This window comes from Nicotiana attenuata, unplaced genomic scaffold (assembly GCF_001879085.1).
Source record: "Nicotiana attenuata strain UT unplaced genomic scaffold, NIATTr2, whole genome shotgun sequence".
In the NCBI taxonomy this organism is placed as follows: Eukaryota; Viridiplantae; Streptophyta; class Magnoliopsida; order Solanales; family Solanaceae; genus Nicotiana; species Nicotiana attenuata.
This window is the reverse complement of record NW_017674935.1, coordinates 19,315-33,159: the sequence shown is the minus strand read 5'-3', so window position 1 is coordinate 33,159 and position 13,845 is coordinate 19,315. Positions and strand designations below refer to the sequence as shown.

Sequence of the window (13,845 nt, the reverse complement as noted above, 5' to 3'; positions counted from 1 at the left end):
GCTGAAAGGTACAATATGAAAACACCTACTATAATTGAACTAGAATAAAAGACAGACACTTGGAACTGGTTTTTCTATCTGGTTCATGTAGCTTCAGGTTTGCACACTTGAATCACACATGAACTGCTTGCAAAATTTCCTTGCTTTTTTTGCTCTCAATTCACGTTTAACTTCTGCGTTTGTGCATTACCTGTAAAAGAGAACAACATTGATATTTATAGAGTTAGTAAATAAAGATTAACTAGAATTCTGATGCTACTCTTCCTTGGTGGAAGAGTTCTAGTTCATCTCAACCTCTAACTCATTCCATATCTTGAACAGTGTTCTCTTTGAGTAAGGAGTCCTTCTCCTTATCAATTATGCAACCTTTTCGATCAATATCAGGAGATATCAATTCTGTCAAGTTAGGTTTATCTCCTTCACGTGCATCCCACACGCTCAAGTCTGTCCGTATCTGTGCTCAACAGGGATGGACCTAGTTCATGCCTGAATTCCTTTGTCAGTCTTCAAAACTAACCTTTACTTGGGCCAACATAAAATATATTATTATACACTTTATACATGATAGATACGTTGTTTGTAAAGGTGTATAAATATTGTATAATAATATATAAAGGTGTATAACAATATTGCTAAAGATATGGGACAGTCATAATAAAGTATACAAGTCATTTTCTGATATAATTGAAGGCGAAGAAAGAAGATTTCACGAGAATCTGCGTGGCAAATGAGTCGATCCTTCCTTCACGATACTACTTTGCTATTGGTCACCCATGAGTACTTAGTAGTGGCGAAGCAAGGAATATCGCGAAGGGTGTTCAAAATTTAATATACACATATAGAAAATAATATTTGACCTATATACATAATAAAGTTTCTATGCACACAGTGTAACTTTCTGATGAAGGGTGTCCGGTTGGCCACCCTTCAACGTATGTGGCTACGCCACTAGCATTTAGCATTGCAAGGTAGTCTTTGTTGATTCCACGTGCCCCATGCTAGTCGTGTGAGAACATAAATTAGTGTTGCTTTCGGCTACTGGACTTTCACCATCTAGGATGGGCATTCAGATGCTTCACCTAGCAGTGCGACACTTGTCTTGCTTTTCCACAACCCTTTTCACGGTTTAGACTGCGCTATGCAAGTGTAAACTAAAAATATAGTTGCGGGGATGCAAAGTGTTGTGTTGGGCTTTAAATTTTGAAAGGCACCCATTCTTAACTAAGGCCTGACCTGTAATTAAATGTTGGGCCTTTCAACAACTGGGTAATGTTGTCGAGAGCCCATAGTCCCACTTCCACACTAAACTCTATAAGACACTAAAATTTCTATACTCAAATGTTTTTTATGTATCAAATTGTGTCAGCGTCAGGTCTCTCAACTTTAGCAATTCATCTTTCAGTACATAGTTGTAATTTTCTCAAAATATTTTGTTGACATTTTGTTTTTCTAATATGGTGAGGCAAATGGGTATTATGGTACTATACCATAACTATAACGATAACGAGGAAACTAACTTCCTTTTTTCAGTTCAATTATTCAGTATTCAAAATTTATCGAGCCGACAAATTCAGATTCAAGTCGGATAGGCATACTGACAAGTGACAATGTAAACCGTTCCTTACAAAAAAACAAAATTCTTAATTCCCAAGTTCTCTACGTTTTCTAACATGTAATTCTCTACATTTTCAACTGTGACCCTTCATTTCACATTCTAATTTCTCCTCAACTAACAGCTTCCAGTTATTAGAGTCTTGAAGTTATTAACTTATTCCATGAGGATACTAGTGATTTGAAAAATATTTCAAGAGAATAAATGATTGGAAGAAATAATAGTTCTCACTCACAAATATTAAATTTTTACTAACACTTTTTCAAGTCAATATCATGTTCAAATACATTCAGTATTTCTAGAAATTACTCTTTTTCAGCTTCAACTTCAAACCAAATATTGTCAAACGCCTAATAATAGCACAAATATGCAAAACCTAGAGAACGCTTCAAACTAGTAAAAAAAAAAAAAATATAGAGGCAAGCCGGTGCGCACAAAGCATTTTGCATTCACACAGGGTTCGGAGAAGGATCGTACCCAAGGAAGTGATGTAAACAGCCTAGCCTAATAATGCAAGCACTAGTAACTGCTTCCACGTCTGTGACTCACAAAGAAACGCTTCAAACTAGTACAACTTCTGACTTCAACTAAATGTTGTCAAACACCTAATAATATCCTTTAATTAGAGCACAAATATGCAAAACCTAGAGCACGCTTCAAACTAGTAAAAAAAAATAGGCAGCCCGGTGCATAAAGCATCACGCAGGGTTCAGGGAAGGGCCGCACCCCAGGGAAGTGATGTAGACAATCTACCTCAATGCAAGCATTAGTAACTGCTTCCATGGCTCGAATCCGTGACTCACACGGAAACGCTTCAAACTAGCACAACTCTCAATATATTCCCTTCTTCTTTTTTAACAAGCCTGCTTGAACCCCATGTACTTTCCACTTGTGTAATCCCTCCAAACATCTACAACTCCAAAACTTGTTATAAGAACAATACTTAAAGCCATGACTATACCAACAGAGAATACAATAAGTGATGCTCTCCCATGATGTTCTATAGCTCTTTGCACCACAACCAATCCAATAAGTGAGGCAATTAAACAAATAATTGCAAAGATGAGGGCAGTATTGACATGTTCCATGCCTAGAAATAGGTATTGTACAGCTGACATGGTAGATGAAAAAAATACCATGAATGAACAAGTTGCTGCTGTTACCTGTTAGAAAACAAAGTCATTAATTAGTCCTAGGAAAAAAATATAAGGGAAAATGACACTATATAGCCGCTCTCAAAATAATAGCCGGAAAATGCATAATTTTGTGTGTGTATATATAAATATATATATATATAAATATATATATATATATATATATATATATATATATATATATTCTGTATGTTATATTAACTACACAAATAGGTAATTACTCATACAAAAATAATACAAATTTTATACACTTTTTCGGCTATCAAATATAAATAGTTTGTGGTGCAGGCTGTGAAAAAAGCGCATTAAAAAAGTAGCACTATAGCGTGTTAGGTATGACGGAAGTCATTTTTTAAGGAAAATATTTTCCCTGGAATGTGTTTTTTGATGTTTGGCAGTTGAGTGAAAAATATTTTTTGGAAACATATATATTAAAAATTGTAGACTAAATAATATGAGCAAATCCGAAGGCATATTAATGAAAATTTTGTGTACCAAAGATTAATATTGATGTTTAAGTGTTAGTTAGAACAAGTAATATGGAATTAAAATTATAAGCATTTTTCGGCTTATCGACGCGTTTGGTAAATTTAAAAGTGCTTATAAGTCAAAAATAAGCCAAAAGCCATAAGGACGTCACCCCCAACTTATGAATTTTTAGCTTATAAGCACTTTAAGTTTGATCAAGATTTTTACTATTTTATCTTAAAATATTCCTTTTTAGAACAAAACTCCAACATCGATACTCACTGCCTCAAGTATTCAACCTAACCCCCCCTCCTCCCCCTCCCCCCCCCTCTTCAAGTCTGCAATTTCTCATTGACTATTGAAGATAAGCAAATTCTCCATTCCTTTGCATACACTTATATCTGTATGCGATTGTGTATTAATCTTTGAACTTTATGTAATAAATGAGGACATATCAAATTTTTGGTATATTGCTTGCTAAGTGTTGTGCTGATAACGACAATGTTTGTTTCTCTTCAAATAATTTGTCTTATTTATATTTATTTTTTACTGAAAATTTTTTGTCAATTTATTAATTATTATAACTTATGATTATATGCTTATCATAAAATAAATTATATGCTTATCATAAAATAAATTATATTTATCATAAAATTATCTTATCTAAACACAGTTGTATTTAAAATAAAATGACAAAAGAAATATTTTGTATTTGAATCGATCTAAAATCTAAAATTTTGAAGAAATTACGCCCTCATAAGTGTAAACAGTTCTAAGGTTATTTAAGTCATTTTAACAGAAAAAGAGCTTATCAGCACTTTTTTATCAAATACTGCAGCAACTTATTATCAAGTTCAGCACTTGTACCCAAACACGTAACTACTTATTTATTAAATTAGTTTCAGTACTTAAAAATGCTTTTCAGCACCTTATACTTATCAGCTAATTCAAACGGGCTCATAGTAGTAAGGAAGATGACTTCCGCCATAAGTGAGGGTAGTTATTTTCCTACTTAGTTATGGAAAATGGTCAATAAGCATCACAAAATGACTTTTTGATGAAAAATATTTTCGTAAAAATAGACTTCCGTCACACCAAATGCACCTAATGTTAATCAAGGGAGACTTTAAAGTGGACAAAAAAGGGCAGCGCAGTGCGCAAAGCACATCCCGTGTTCACGCAAGGTCCAGAGAATGACCGCACACCAAGGGATGTGATGGAGGCAGCTACCTTAATGCAAGCATTAGTAGTTGCTTCCACAGCTCGAACCCGTGACCTATAAATCACACGAAGACAACTTTACCGTTGCTCCAAGACTCCCCTTCAGCGACTCTATAGTGGAAATAACAAAAATAGAAGAGCAGTAGTTGGTGGGAAGATTTACCTCTGGTGCAATTCCAACTTGAATTAGAAGGGGACTAATAAGCATTCCACCACCAATTCCAAATACACCACCCAAAACCCCTGCTAACAGTGCCATTAAGGGGAAGATTAACATTCCTGAAGATCCATTCTTAGTTTCACAGGCAGCTACTTCCTTCAATAATTAGGCAATTTAAATGTTAATCAACAAATTAAGCAAATAAATTGCAAGACGTTAATTTCCTATCTATATATATATATAAAGGAAGGGGAAAAAATGCTGACATGGCACATCTCTATGGTCAAGGAGCCTATTTATCTTTTTTCTCCTTTTTTTGACTTTCTTTGCCTATTTTTTGATTTATGTCCTATATTAAATAATTCAAAAGTCACCTTCTTAAAAAGAAGATGTGATTAATGTGGAGTATTAAACATTAGTAAAGGCAAAAAAATGTTTCCTTTCCCCATGACTAATGAGTTATTTTTTGGAGAGTTACAAAAGAGGAGCTAGAGCCAGAATGCACTTAAACAAGGCATTGGAATGGCTTCTCTTGCAACAACTTTGTTTTGCTTACCATGGTTTGAGCCATCTTAACGTCAAAGTCAGAGCGAAAAAAAAGTCTACGCTAAGGTATTTTAGACTTCTATCATTTAATTTTTTTTTCTTTTTTTTTCCGGACAAGTAAATACACTACATGTTTTAGATACTTGAAATACTTCTATTTTAAATAAATACCATTGCACTTCTCATAAAATATATATATATATATATATATATATATATATATTAAGTTTAAATGTTCCTTGATGTTTCCTTGCACTTCTCATAAAATATTTAAAGTCTCTTAAATCTCTAAAGTTCCATTGAATTCTTTGCTTTCTATATGGTTATTCTTCGGATAACACTATCACTTGAATCAACAAAATAGTTTTAACATTTATGCATCAACAAGAATGAAAATTAAAACAAATGAAATAATAAATATTCAGGACTATTTCTACTCAAACCTTTCTCATACCTTGTAAAAAAAAAAAAGTTAAATCAACGTATTACAACGCCAACTTTTTATATTCCTTTTTAATGGAATTAAAAAGAAACTTTTGATTCTCAAAATTTATCTCTTTCTTTCCTCCGTTCTCTGTTCCCTACTTTTTTTCTTTGTTCATATTTGTTAATTGATTTGGTTAATTCAAAATAAAGATGATTTTAGAAATTGTTACAAAATCGTAGAGAATTTGATATTTTCATTGTTGTCCATATGTGTTTATGTACAAGAAACTGATTGCAACTTAAATTGTCATTCTTTTTCTTAAATTTCTTCACTTTGGGCTTATGAGTGGTAATATATTTTTATACATGTGACGTTGCATTTAAGCACTGTGATGGGTATTTAAAAATTATGGACAGGTCAAAGGATGTAAATTATTAAGAGCCAGTGTTAACCACATCCGGCAATGAGACTGGATGAAAAAGTTTGAGTATGCATTTGTTAGCTCGAGGATGACATAAATGAACATATAACAAAATTAAGCCAAGTGACAAAGATACTATATGCTGCCAAATACTGTGCATCGCTTCCAAGGTAAAGCTTCCCAAAACTTCAATTGGGAAGATTCACATGATTTGTATTGGGACTATCAGTTGTGTATAAGCAAGAATACCATGATATTTTCTTTTTAGTAAAGCTTTTGTTTTTATTGTCATATTAGTTTTACTTTCTTACGTTTTTATGATGTAAATGTATGGATTAATTCTTTTTTTTTTTTTTTTTTTGCTTATCAACAACTAAAATTTTTTTATATTTTATTTCTTTTTCATTTATCGGTGAATTTACTAAATCTACCTTTCAAAAAATATTTTTAATGATCGCGCGAAGCGTGGTCAAATTCACTAGTATATATATATGCCCGATGCACAAAATATTCCGCGTTCATGTAGGGTCGGAGGAAGGACTGTGCATCATAAGGGGTGTGATGTAGACAACCTATCCTAATGCAAACATTAGTGGCTGCTTCCACTGCTCGAACTCATGACCTATAGGTCACACGGAGACAACTTTACTGTTACTCCATGGCTCCCCTTCAACTTCCTCTATATATATCAGGTAGGAAATGGGAATATTTTTTTTAAATACCTGCTTCTTTGAATTCTGCTTATTTTCTCTGTTGTATAAGATCCATGATGTAAAAATTATTGCTAGAGGAAATTGAACTGATGAGATAATCCAGTATCCCAACCCACATGCCTCCATCTGAATTATGCCCTGCAAAAGATAAAAGTTACTACAAGAAAATTTTCATATTATCAATTTAATCAGGTTATTAATTTCGCCATGTAAAATTTTTTTGCATGCTGGATAAAAGTTACTCCCTCTGTTTCAATGTATGTGCAAGGGTTCAGGGTACGAGGGTCAAAGTATCTAATTTACGATGTGGATTCTTCAAGTTTTCATTTTTGAAAAATAAATCTTATATTAATGCTTCATATATATATATATATATATATATATATATATATGAAAAGTAATATAAGTCAGCATAGTTAATACGAATTCAAATTATTTAAGGAGTTTGAGAAAATCGTATTAAAAAAATTGTTTGACTTCTCTAATAATAACACATTTGCATAAATGAGACGGATAGAGTATTTCATATCTGACTCTTCAGTCTTCACTTTATTTGTCTATTAACATAAATTACCTAGAATTTGAGCAATACTAATAAGACAACTCCTAAGTTTCAAACCAAGTTCTGTTCCCATTTAACAATTAATGAAAATGAAATGCATGTACTCTTCTTAATAAATAGTTAAATACTGTCTCTTGGCCTTTCGTGCAAGAAAAAGACAATTTAATTCAAGTTAAATATGTGACTTTAATATTTAGAAAGCAACAAGGTTGGTTTAAGATAGTAAAATGACTTTTCCACTTTTTGCCCCATTGAGGCACCAACTCCAGTCTGTCAATGGCAAATACAATTTTTGCCGGAAATCATCGACAAATAATTATCTTTATAAAAAACAAGGAGACACAAAAAAAAATTATAACTACTAACAACTAGAATATAATTAAAAGGTGATTAGGAGAAATTAATTAACCTAGTTTTGCAAGGAATTTGAGATACAGTTTCATTTAGTAGGGCAGCCCGATGCAACAAATATTCTGCGTTCACGCAGAGTCCGAAGAAGGGTCGCGCAACCTTGAGGGGTTTGATACAGGCTATCTACCCTGATGCAAGCATCAATGGCTGATTCCATAGCGAACATGTAACCTATAGGTCACATAGAAATAACTTTATTGTTGCTCCAAAGCTCGACTTCAAACTATTTCATCTATTAGGCAAGTACAATGCACGAAGTATCCTGCGTTTACGCAAGATTTGGGAAAGGGCCGCAACCCCGAGGAATATGATATAGGCAACCTACTCTGATACAAGCATCAGTGATTGCTTTCACGACTCGAATATGTAACCTATATGTCTTATAGAAACAACTTTACTGTTGCTCCAAGACTCGCTTTCAAACAATTTCATCCAGTAAAATGGTAAATTTAAAAGTAGTGAAGATAAGATAAAGAGACATACTTGTCCATATCGATTTCCACGAAGAAGATAGAGGAAAAAGAAGGAAAACCAAATCATCACAAGTACTCCCATTTTCATCCAAGGAATACTCCTTATTCCCTTTGCTTCCTTTTTCGACAACAAAGGTTCTTTTACACCATTGATATTAACCCCTTCAATTCCTTCAAAATTCTCATTTTTAAGCAATCCATTTCTCCTCACTTCTTCAGACTCAATTTTCCAATAATAAACTCCTGATTTGAATGTCTTGAAAGTGCACCAAGCAAGAAAGACTACAAACAGAATAGTAATAAGCCATTCTGGTAGGACAAGATTGCAAATTACTCCAATACTAACTCCCAAAAGAATGCATGGTTGTGAGAGTAAAGCTATGTCAAAATCAACCAAAATCTTTCCCCCATGTTTTGGACTTGGTAAAAACATGCTGCAAACGACATTAGCGATCGAGCCTCCTGTTACCTGTTGAGACATAATATAATTAAATAATTAAAAATATGCTCTTTCTATGCTGACACTCTTCAACGTTGTATTAAAACACGAAAGAGGTCTCGTATGTTTAAATCTCACCAGTATTGGGGAAAAAAAAAATCAGGCTCACACGTGAAGAGCGTGGTGAGACATAATATTACTATAAATAATTAAATGTGTACTTTCAGATTAAACTTTTATATGAGATAATATCGTATCGTGCCAAGCAAGAGGTGCAGCGTTCAAATTTCACTGATACTCACGAGGGCGGAGGTAGAAGCTGAGCTAGGGTTCGATCGAACCCAATAACGTTTGGTCAAATAGTATATTTATGTTATAAAATTCATTAAATATGTAAATATTAAATTTAGAATATAGTCATTAGCACTTGAAGTCGTCGTTTTAAAATTCAAAACCTAAAAGGTTGAAAACCTAGCTCCGCCTCTAGGTACTCAAAAAAGAAAAAAAAAGTCAGGCACATACTTATGGGACATATTGAGAGATACTACAACAACAACAACAACCCAGTAGTGTTAAGAATAAACATGAGGTAAAAGAAGCTCATGCATTAAAAAGAAGCGTGAGTCAAAACTGGTATTGGAACTCATGCGTTACAAGTAGGCATGACTTAAAACTGACATTGGTTGTATTATATTGAGAGATAATATAATTAAAATCAAAAGCGTGAATTTTTAATAAATAAAATTTTTAAATGAGACGATCACACAGTTTAACATTACCATAAATGCAGAAAAGCTTGAAGCTGTTTTGAGGTCAACACCAGTAACAATGGTTAGAATAGGTATGTATAATCCTCCACCTCCAATTCCACCTGCACTAGAAATAGAGGCTGCTATAAAACACAAAACTCCTGCTATCACAGTGGGGGCTCCAAGTTTCAGATTATTGGCATCTACTTGTTTCTGCTGTTGAATTCTCCATTCATAAACTGAATTCAAGAATTGATTAAATTTGAGGATTTTTGAGGTGGGGTTTGTTTGTTTTGCAAAGGAAAATCCGAAGGTGGTTAAAATAACAAGGAAAAAGAGACATATAAGGTAGGTGTTGTGACTATTCATTTTCTTGAAAGCGTAGATACAGTGTGCTTTTGGAGAGGATATATATATAAGATGATAAGTGGCAGAAGGAGGAAGCAAAATGATTTTAAATACGAGACTTCTATGAGGGAAAAGTACAAAACATAGAGCAGAAAGTAGAATGGATTTTTAAAGAGAATTTTTCATAAAGCACTATTTTTTAGGTGTAATTAGTCATTTATAGATACTTTTTGCTATGTTACGTATTATAGATACCTTTTATGTGGTTATAAGATGTATTTGATGTATTTAAGCTATTGTATTCATTAATACAATAACAAAAATAGGCGTGAATCAGGGAATTCCAGCTAAGCTTGAGATGTATTCGAATGTATTCACACGGCCTTATCGTGAATACAGTAACGTATTTCGCGTAAAATATGGAAGGTTGAACTTGTTTAAAACGGAAAGGAAATCAATTCACCTGATATTCTCCTAATTTAACTCAACTAACAAAAACTATTACCCATTAATCTGTATTCCTCCTTTCACGATTCAACAAGAAAAATAGCGAAAACAAGGGCAACATCTGGAATTTGAGTTCTCCCTTTTTTCTGTACCCAGCTCTCTTTTCAACCACGAAGAAGTGCGATTGATACAATTGTATACAAAATACGGTATAATTCCATTGTATATATGGCAAGTTTAACAGAGTTGTTGCGTCATTCTGGCAAGTGGAACGATGAGAGCAATTACGTCGATTATTCAATTGAGGGAATACTAATAAAGGAGTATGCATCGTATAATGATTTGGTTGCGTCAATTTCCAATCAACTGGGCATAGATTTGAGCTCAAAGTCCAATAAAATCCAATACAAAGTAGAAGGGAATAGCACGCCAATTGAAATACACAATGACATGGGTTACAGTGTGTGTGTAGAATTGAAAAAAAAGAACAGAGAATTCGGGATGTATCCTTTGTGCATTACAATGATTGAAAAAGAACTTGTATCCGATCGTAGTTTAATTCAAGGTGATATTGTGCAAATAGATGAATCACTTCAAAGGTATGATTCCGGTACAGATGATACGCTTGCTCTAGATTTTGTCAATTTAGGAGAAGCAATTGGGGTGTTTGAACTGGACAAGGATTTGATAATTTCAAAAACTAATCAAAGGGAGGTTATGGCTGGACAAGTATATAAGGATAAGGCTACATTGAAAGAGGTGATGGAGAATTATGCTATATCTCAAAGGTTTCAATTCCGGGTTGATAGGTCTAACGCTGTTAGGTTTGATTGTATTTAATTATTCTTTAATTTTTTGTATATTGTATTATTGGTTGGAGTTGTAAGTTATACGTTGATTTGTTTATGCGTATTTGTGGATTTTCACTTGATCTTCACTGATGTGGTTAACTGTTTGTTTATGGTCTTTAAATACATGTATTCGTATGTATTTTACTGATATAATTACATTACAATGGCTCTCATTATTTTCCTATTTTGTTTACTATTTGTATTTAAGTATATGCATATAACTATAATTGTATTCAGTTATTTTTTAATGTATACCATTTTATATATTTGTATTCAGTTGTATAAAATTTTATATATCAGTGTAAGAATGTATTCATGTGTATTTAAGTGTATGCATATAACTATAATTGTATTCAGTTATATTTAAATGTATACCATTTTATATAATTGTATTCAGTTGTATAAACATTTATATATATAGATGTCAGAATGTATTCATGTGTATATGAGTGCATTTTTTCTAAACATTTATGCTAATCATATGTATAATGATAAATTCTTTGCAGCTATGCATTATTATGTATGTCAGAAGATTGTGAATGGAGGTTTAAGGCTTCGAGCATTAACAAATCTGAACTATTCAAAGTGAGAGAGTTCATTGATAACCATACATGTCCGCTGAAGGACAAGGTGTATGAGCAGCGACAGGCAAGTAGCAGCCTTATAGGTGGTATGATTAGGCCTAAGCTTACTAATCATAAGAGGAAATACACCCCAAAGGATATTATTGATGATGTGAAATCAGATTTAGGTGTAGATGTTAGCTACATGTTGGCGTGGCGGGCTAAAGAAAAGGCAATGAATTTTTTGAGAGGTGAACCGGCTGATTCATACAAAAAATTACCAGGATACTTAAATACAATGGATATGACATATCCAGGTTCGCACATCAGAATGGTAAAATCGCCCAAAAATGAGTTCATGTATGTGTATATATCTTTGTATGCCTTTATAAAGGGGTTTGATCATTGTAGATCCATTGTGGTTGTGGATGGAAGTCACCTAAAATCTTACTACACCGGGACATTCGTCTCGGCAAGCACGTTGGATGGTGCAGGTGAGTACGTGCATTATAATAAATTTTGTTAATATTTTAAAGATTGAAATACATGTTTTAAAAATATGTATTCAATACCTTTACAGGTCATATAATGCCACTAGCATATGGTGTTATTGATTTAGAGAATGATGCTGCTTGGACGTGGTTCTTTGAGCAATTCAAGATAGCATACGGTGATAGGGAAAACATGTGCATCGTTTCAGATGGAAATGAGAGTATCATTAAATCTGTATCGAGAGTGTATCAGATGTACCGTATTTTGCCTGTATATGGCATCTATGGAACAACGTATATAAGAAATTCAAAAAGAGCCATGTAAAGTTGAGCGAGATATACTTCTCGATGGAAAAAGCATACACACAAGCTGAATTTGACAGTCTGATGGAGAAGGTGGAGAAGGTAGATATTAGGGTGAAAGAATACTTGGAGTTAGCTAGATACGAAAAGTGGGCTAGGTTGTATGCACCTGTTAATAGGGGATGGACCATGACGTCAAATATTGCTGAGTCAATTAATGCCGCACTAGTGTTAGCAAGGGAATTACCAATATACGACTTCCTCGAAGAAGTTAGGAAGATGTTTGGACGTTAGAATTGCAATAATCGCAAAGAAGCTACACAGACATACACAACGCTTGAAAAAAAATATCAGGAGATGCTGACTTTGAATGAGGCAATGTCTACACGCATGACTGTAAGTTTTATTTTAATGTCATTGTATCATATATTAAGCTATTTCTTTAGAAAGCTTAATTGTTTTCTGAAATAAGTTATACAAAATTTTTTAGATAGACGTATTCAGTTGTATTGTCATGCAGTAGCCTTATAATTTTTTGTGTTTCTTTTCAGCTGCCTAAAGTTTAGCAGATGTTTGATGTATGTCATTGTATTCATAAGCTAAGACTTAATTATAGTTTATAGTCTGTCGGTCTACATTTATGATGTATTCTTCTGTATTCAAACATTTCAGTTGTATTTAACTGAATAATTCTGCATTTTACATACAAAAATTCATTTATATGTGCTCAAAACTTATAGGTCTATGTTTAAATGTAGGTGGTACCATCGACTGAATACTTACATACGGTTAACAATGGAGGGAGGTATTACACCGTCTGCCTGTTAGAGAGAAAATGCGTTTGTGGGAGGTTCCAAATTGATGAATTACCATGCCCACATGCTTGGGCTGTACTGAAGAGCAAGTTTCTAATGCCAGAAGATTATTGCTCTAATTATTACAAACCAAATTCAGTTGTGATGACATACGATGTGCCTGTGTACCCGCTACCGGACAGAAATGACTGGAATATACCAGCACATGTCGCAGAGGATGTTGTATTACCACCCAAATGGAAAAGACCTCCTGGAAGGCCAAAGAAGAAGGGCGATAAACCTCTCAGTGAATTGCTGCAGCCGAAAAATCAACATTCATGTAGCATTTGTGGGCAGGGAGGACATAATAAGCGAACGTGTTGAAATGCTCCACGTATGATTTAGTTAACACTCTGACATGTATTAGTGCTCCAATGACATTGTGAAGTAATAAATTTTGAACCTTTTCGTGAATAGATTCTGGATATATTTAGTTGTAGTATTGTGTTGAATACATTCGAATACAGCCTTGTCAACATATACTTAAACAATTTTTTATAGACAGTGCCTGAGTTGTATATACATAACTAATCAAAATACATCCGAATACAACTAAATAGTCAGATATAATATAATAATTTCAATAAATACATATACAATCTGCTGAATATGTAATTATAGATATTGTATTA

At 33.4% G+C, this 13,845-nt stretch overlaps 3 protein-coding genes across 3 annotated transcripts; 2 read left to right on the top strand and 1 right to left on the bottom strand.

Annotated features, from left to right (window-relative positions):
- Positions 1-2,462: 2,462 nt before the first annotated feature.
- On the bottom strand, positions 2,463-9,832 carry LOC109219480. Its single transcript, XM_019383940.1, has 5 exons — positions 9,387-9,832; positions 8,179-8,637; positions 6,732-6,860; positions 4,619-4,771; positions 2,463-2,775 (listed from the first exon to the last, which is right to left on the bottom strand). The coding sequence occupies exons 1-5, from the start codon at positions 9,723-9,725 to the stop codon at positions 2,467-2,469; spliced, it is 1,389 nt and encodes a 462-aa protein (XP_019239485.1). The 5' UTR covers positions 9,726-9,832; the 3' UTR covers positions 2,463-2,466.
- A 547-nt stretch (positions 9,833-10,379) lies between these two features.
- On the top strand, positions 10,380-12,653 carry LOC109219476. Its single transcript, XM_019383936.1, has 4 exons — positions 10,380-10,975; positions 11,509-12,059; positions 12,146-12,350; positions 12,440-12,653. The coding sequence occupies exons 1-4, from the start codon at positions 10,380-10,382 to the stop codon at positions 12,651-12,653; spliced, it is 1,566 nt and encodes a 521-aa protein (XP_019239481.1).
- Positions 12,617-13,615, top strand: LOC109219479. The gene is made up of 2 exons (XM_019383938.1): positions 12,617-12,755; positions 13,118-13,615. Exons 1-2 carry the CDS (start codon positions 12,717-12,719, stop codon positions 13,535-13,537), a joined length of 459 nt encoding a protein of 152 aa, XP_019239483.1. The 5' UTR covers positions 12,617-12,716; the 3' UTR covers positions 13,538-13,615.
- The last annotated feature ends 230 nt before the right edge of the window (positions 13,616-13,845 follow it).

Coding starts and splice junctions, on each gene's coding strand:
- LOC109219480 (XM_019383940.1), bottom strand. CDS start 9,725: ATGAATAGTCACAACACCTACCTTATATGTCTCTTTTTCCTTGTTATT. Junction 4,772..6,731: donor AGCAGAATTCAAAGAAGCAG/GTATTTAAAAAA, acceptor TAATTATTGAAG/GAAGTAGCTGCCTGTGAAAC. Junction 2,776..4,618: donor AAGTTGGAATTGCACCAGAG/GTAAATCTTCCC, acceptor GTTTTCTAACAG/GTAACAGCAGCAACTTGTTC.
- LOC109219476 (XM_019383936.1), top strand. CDS start 10,380: ATGGCAAGTTTAACAGAGTTGTTGCGTCATTCTGGCAAGTGGAACGAT. Junction 12,060..12,145: donor AAGCACGTTGGATGGTGCAG/GTGAGTACGTGC, acceptor ATACCTTTACAG/GTCATATAATGCCACTAGCA. Junction 12,351..12,439: donor TATGGCATCTATGGAACAAC/GTATATAAGAAA, acceptor TGAATTTGACAG/TCTGATGGAGAAGGTGGAGA.
- LOC109219479 (XM_019383938.1), top strand. CDS start 12,717: ATGCTGACTTTGAATGAGGCAATGTCTACACGCATGACT. Junction 12,756..13,117: donor CAATGTCTACACGCATGACT/GTAAGTTTTATT, acceptor GTTTAAATGTAG/GTGGTACCATCGACTGAATA.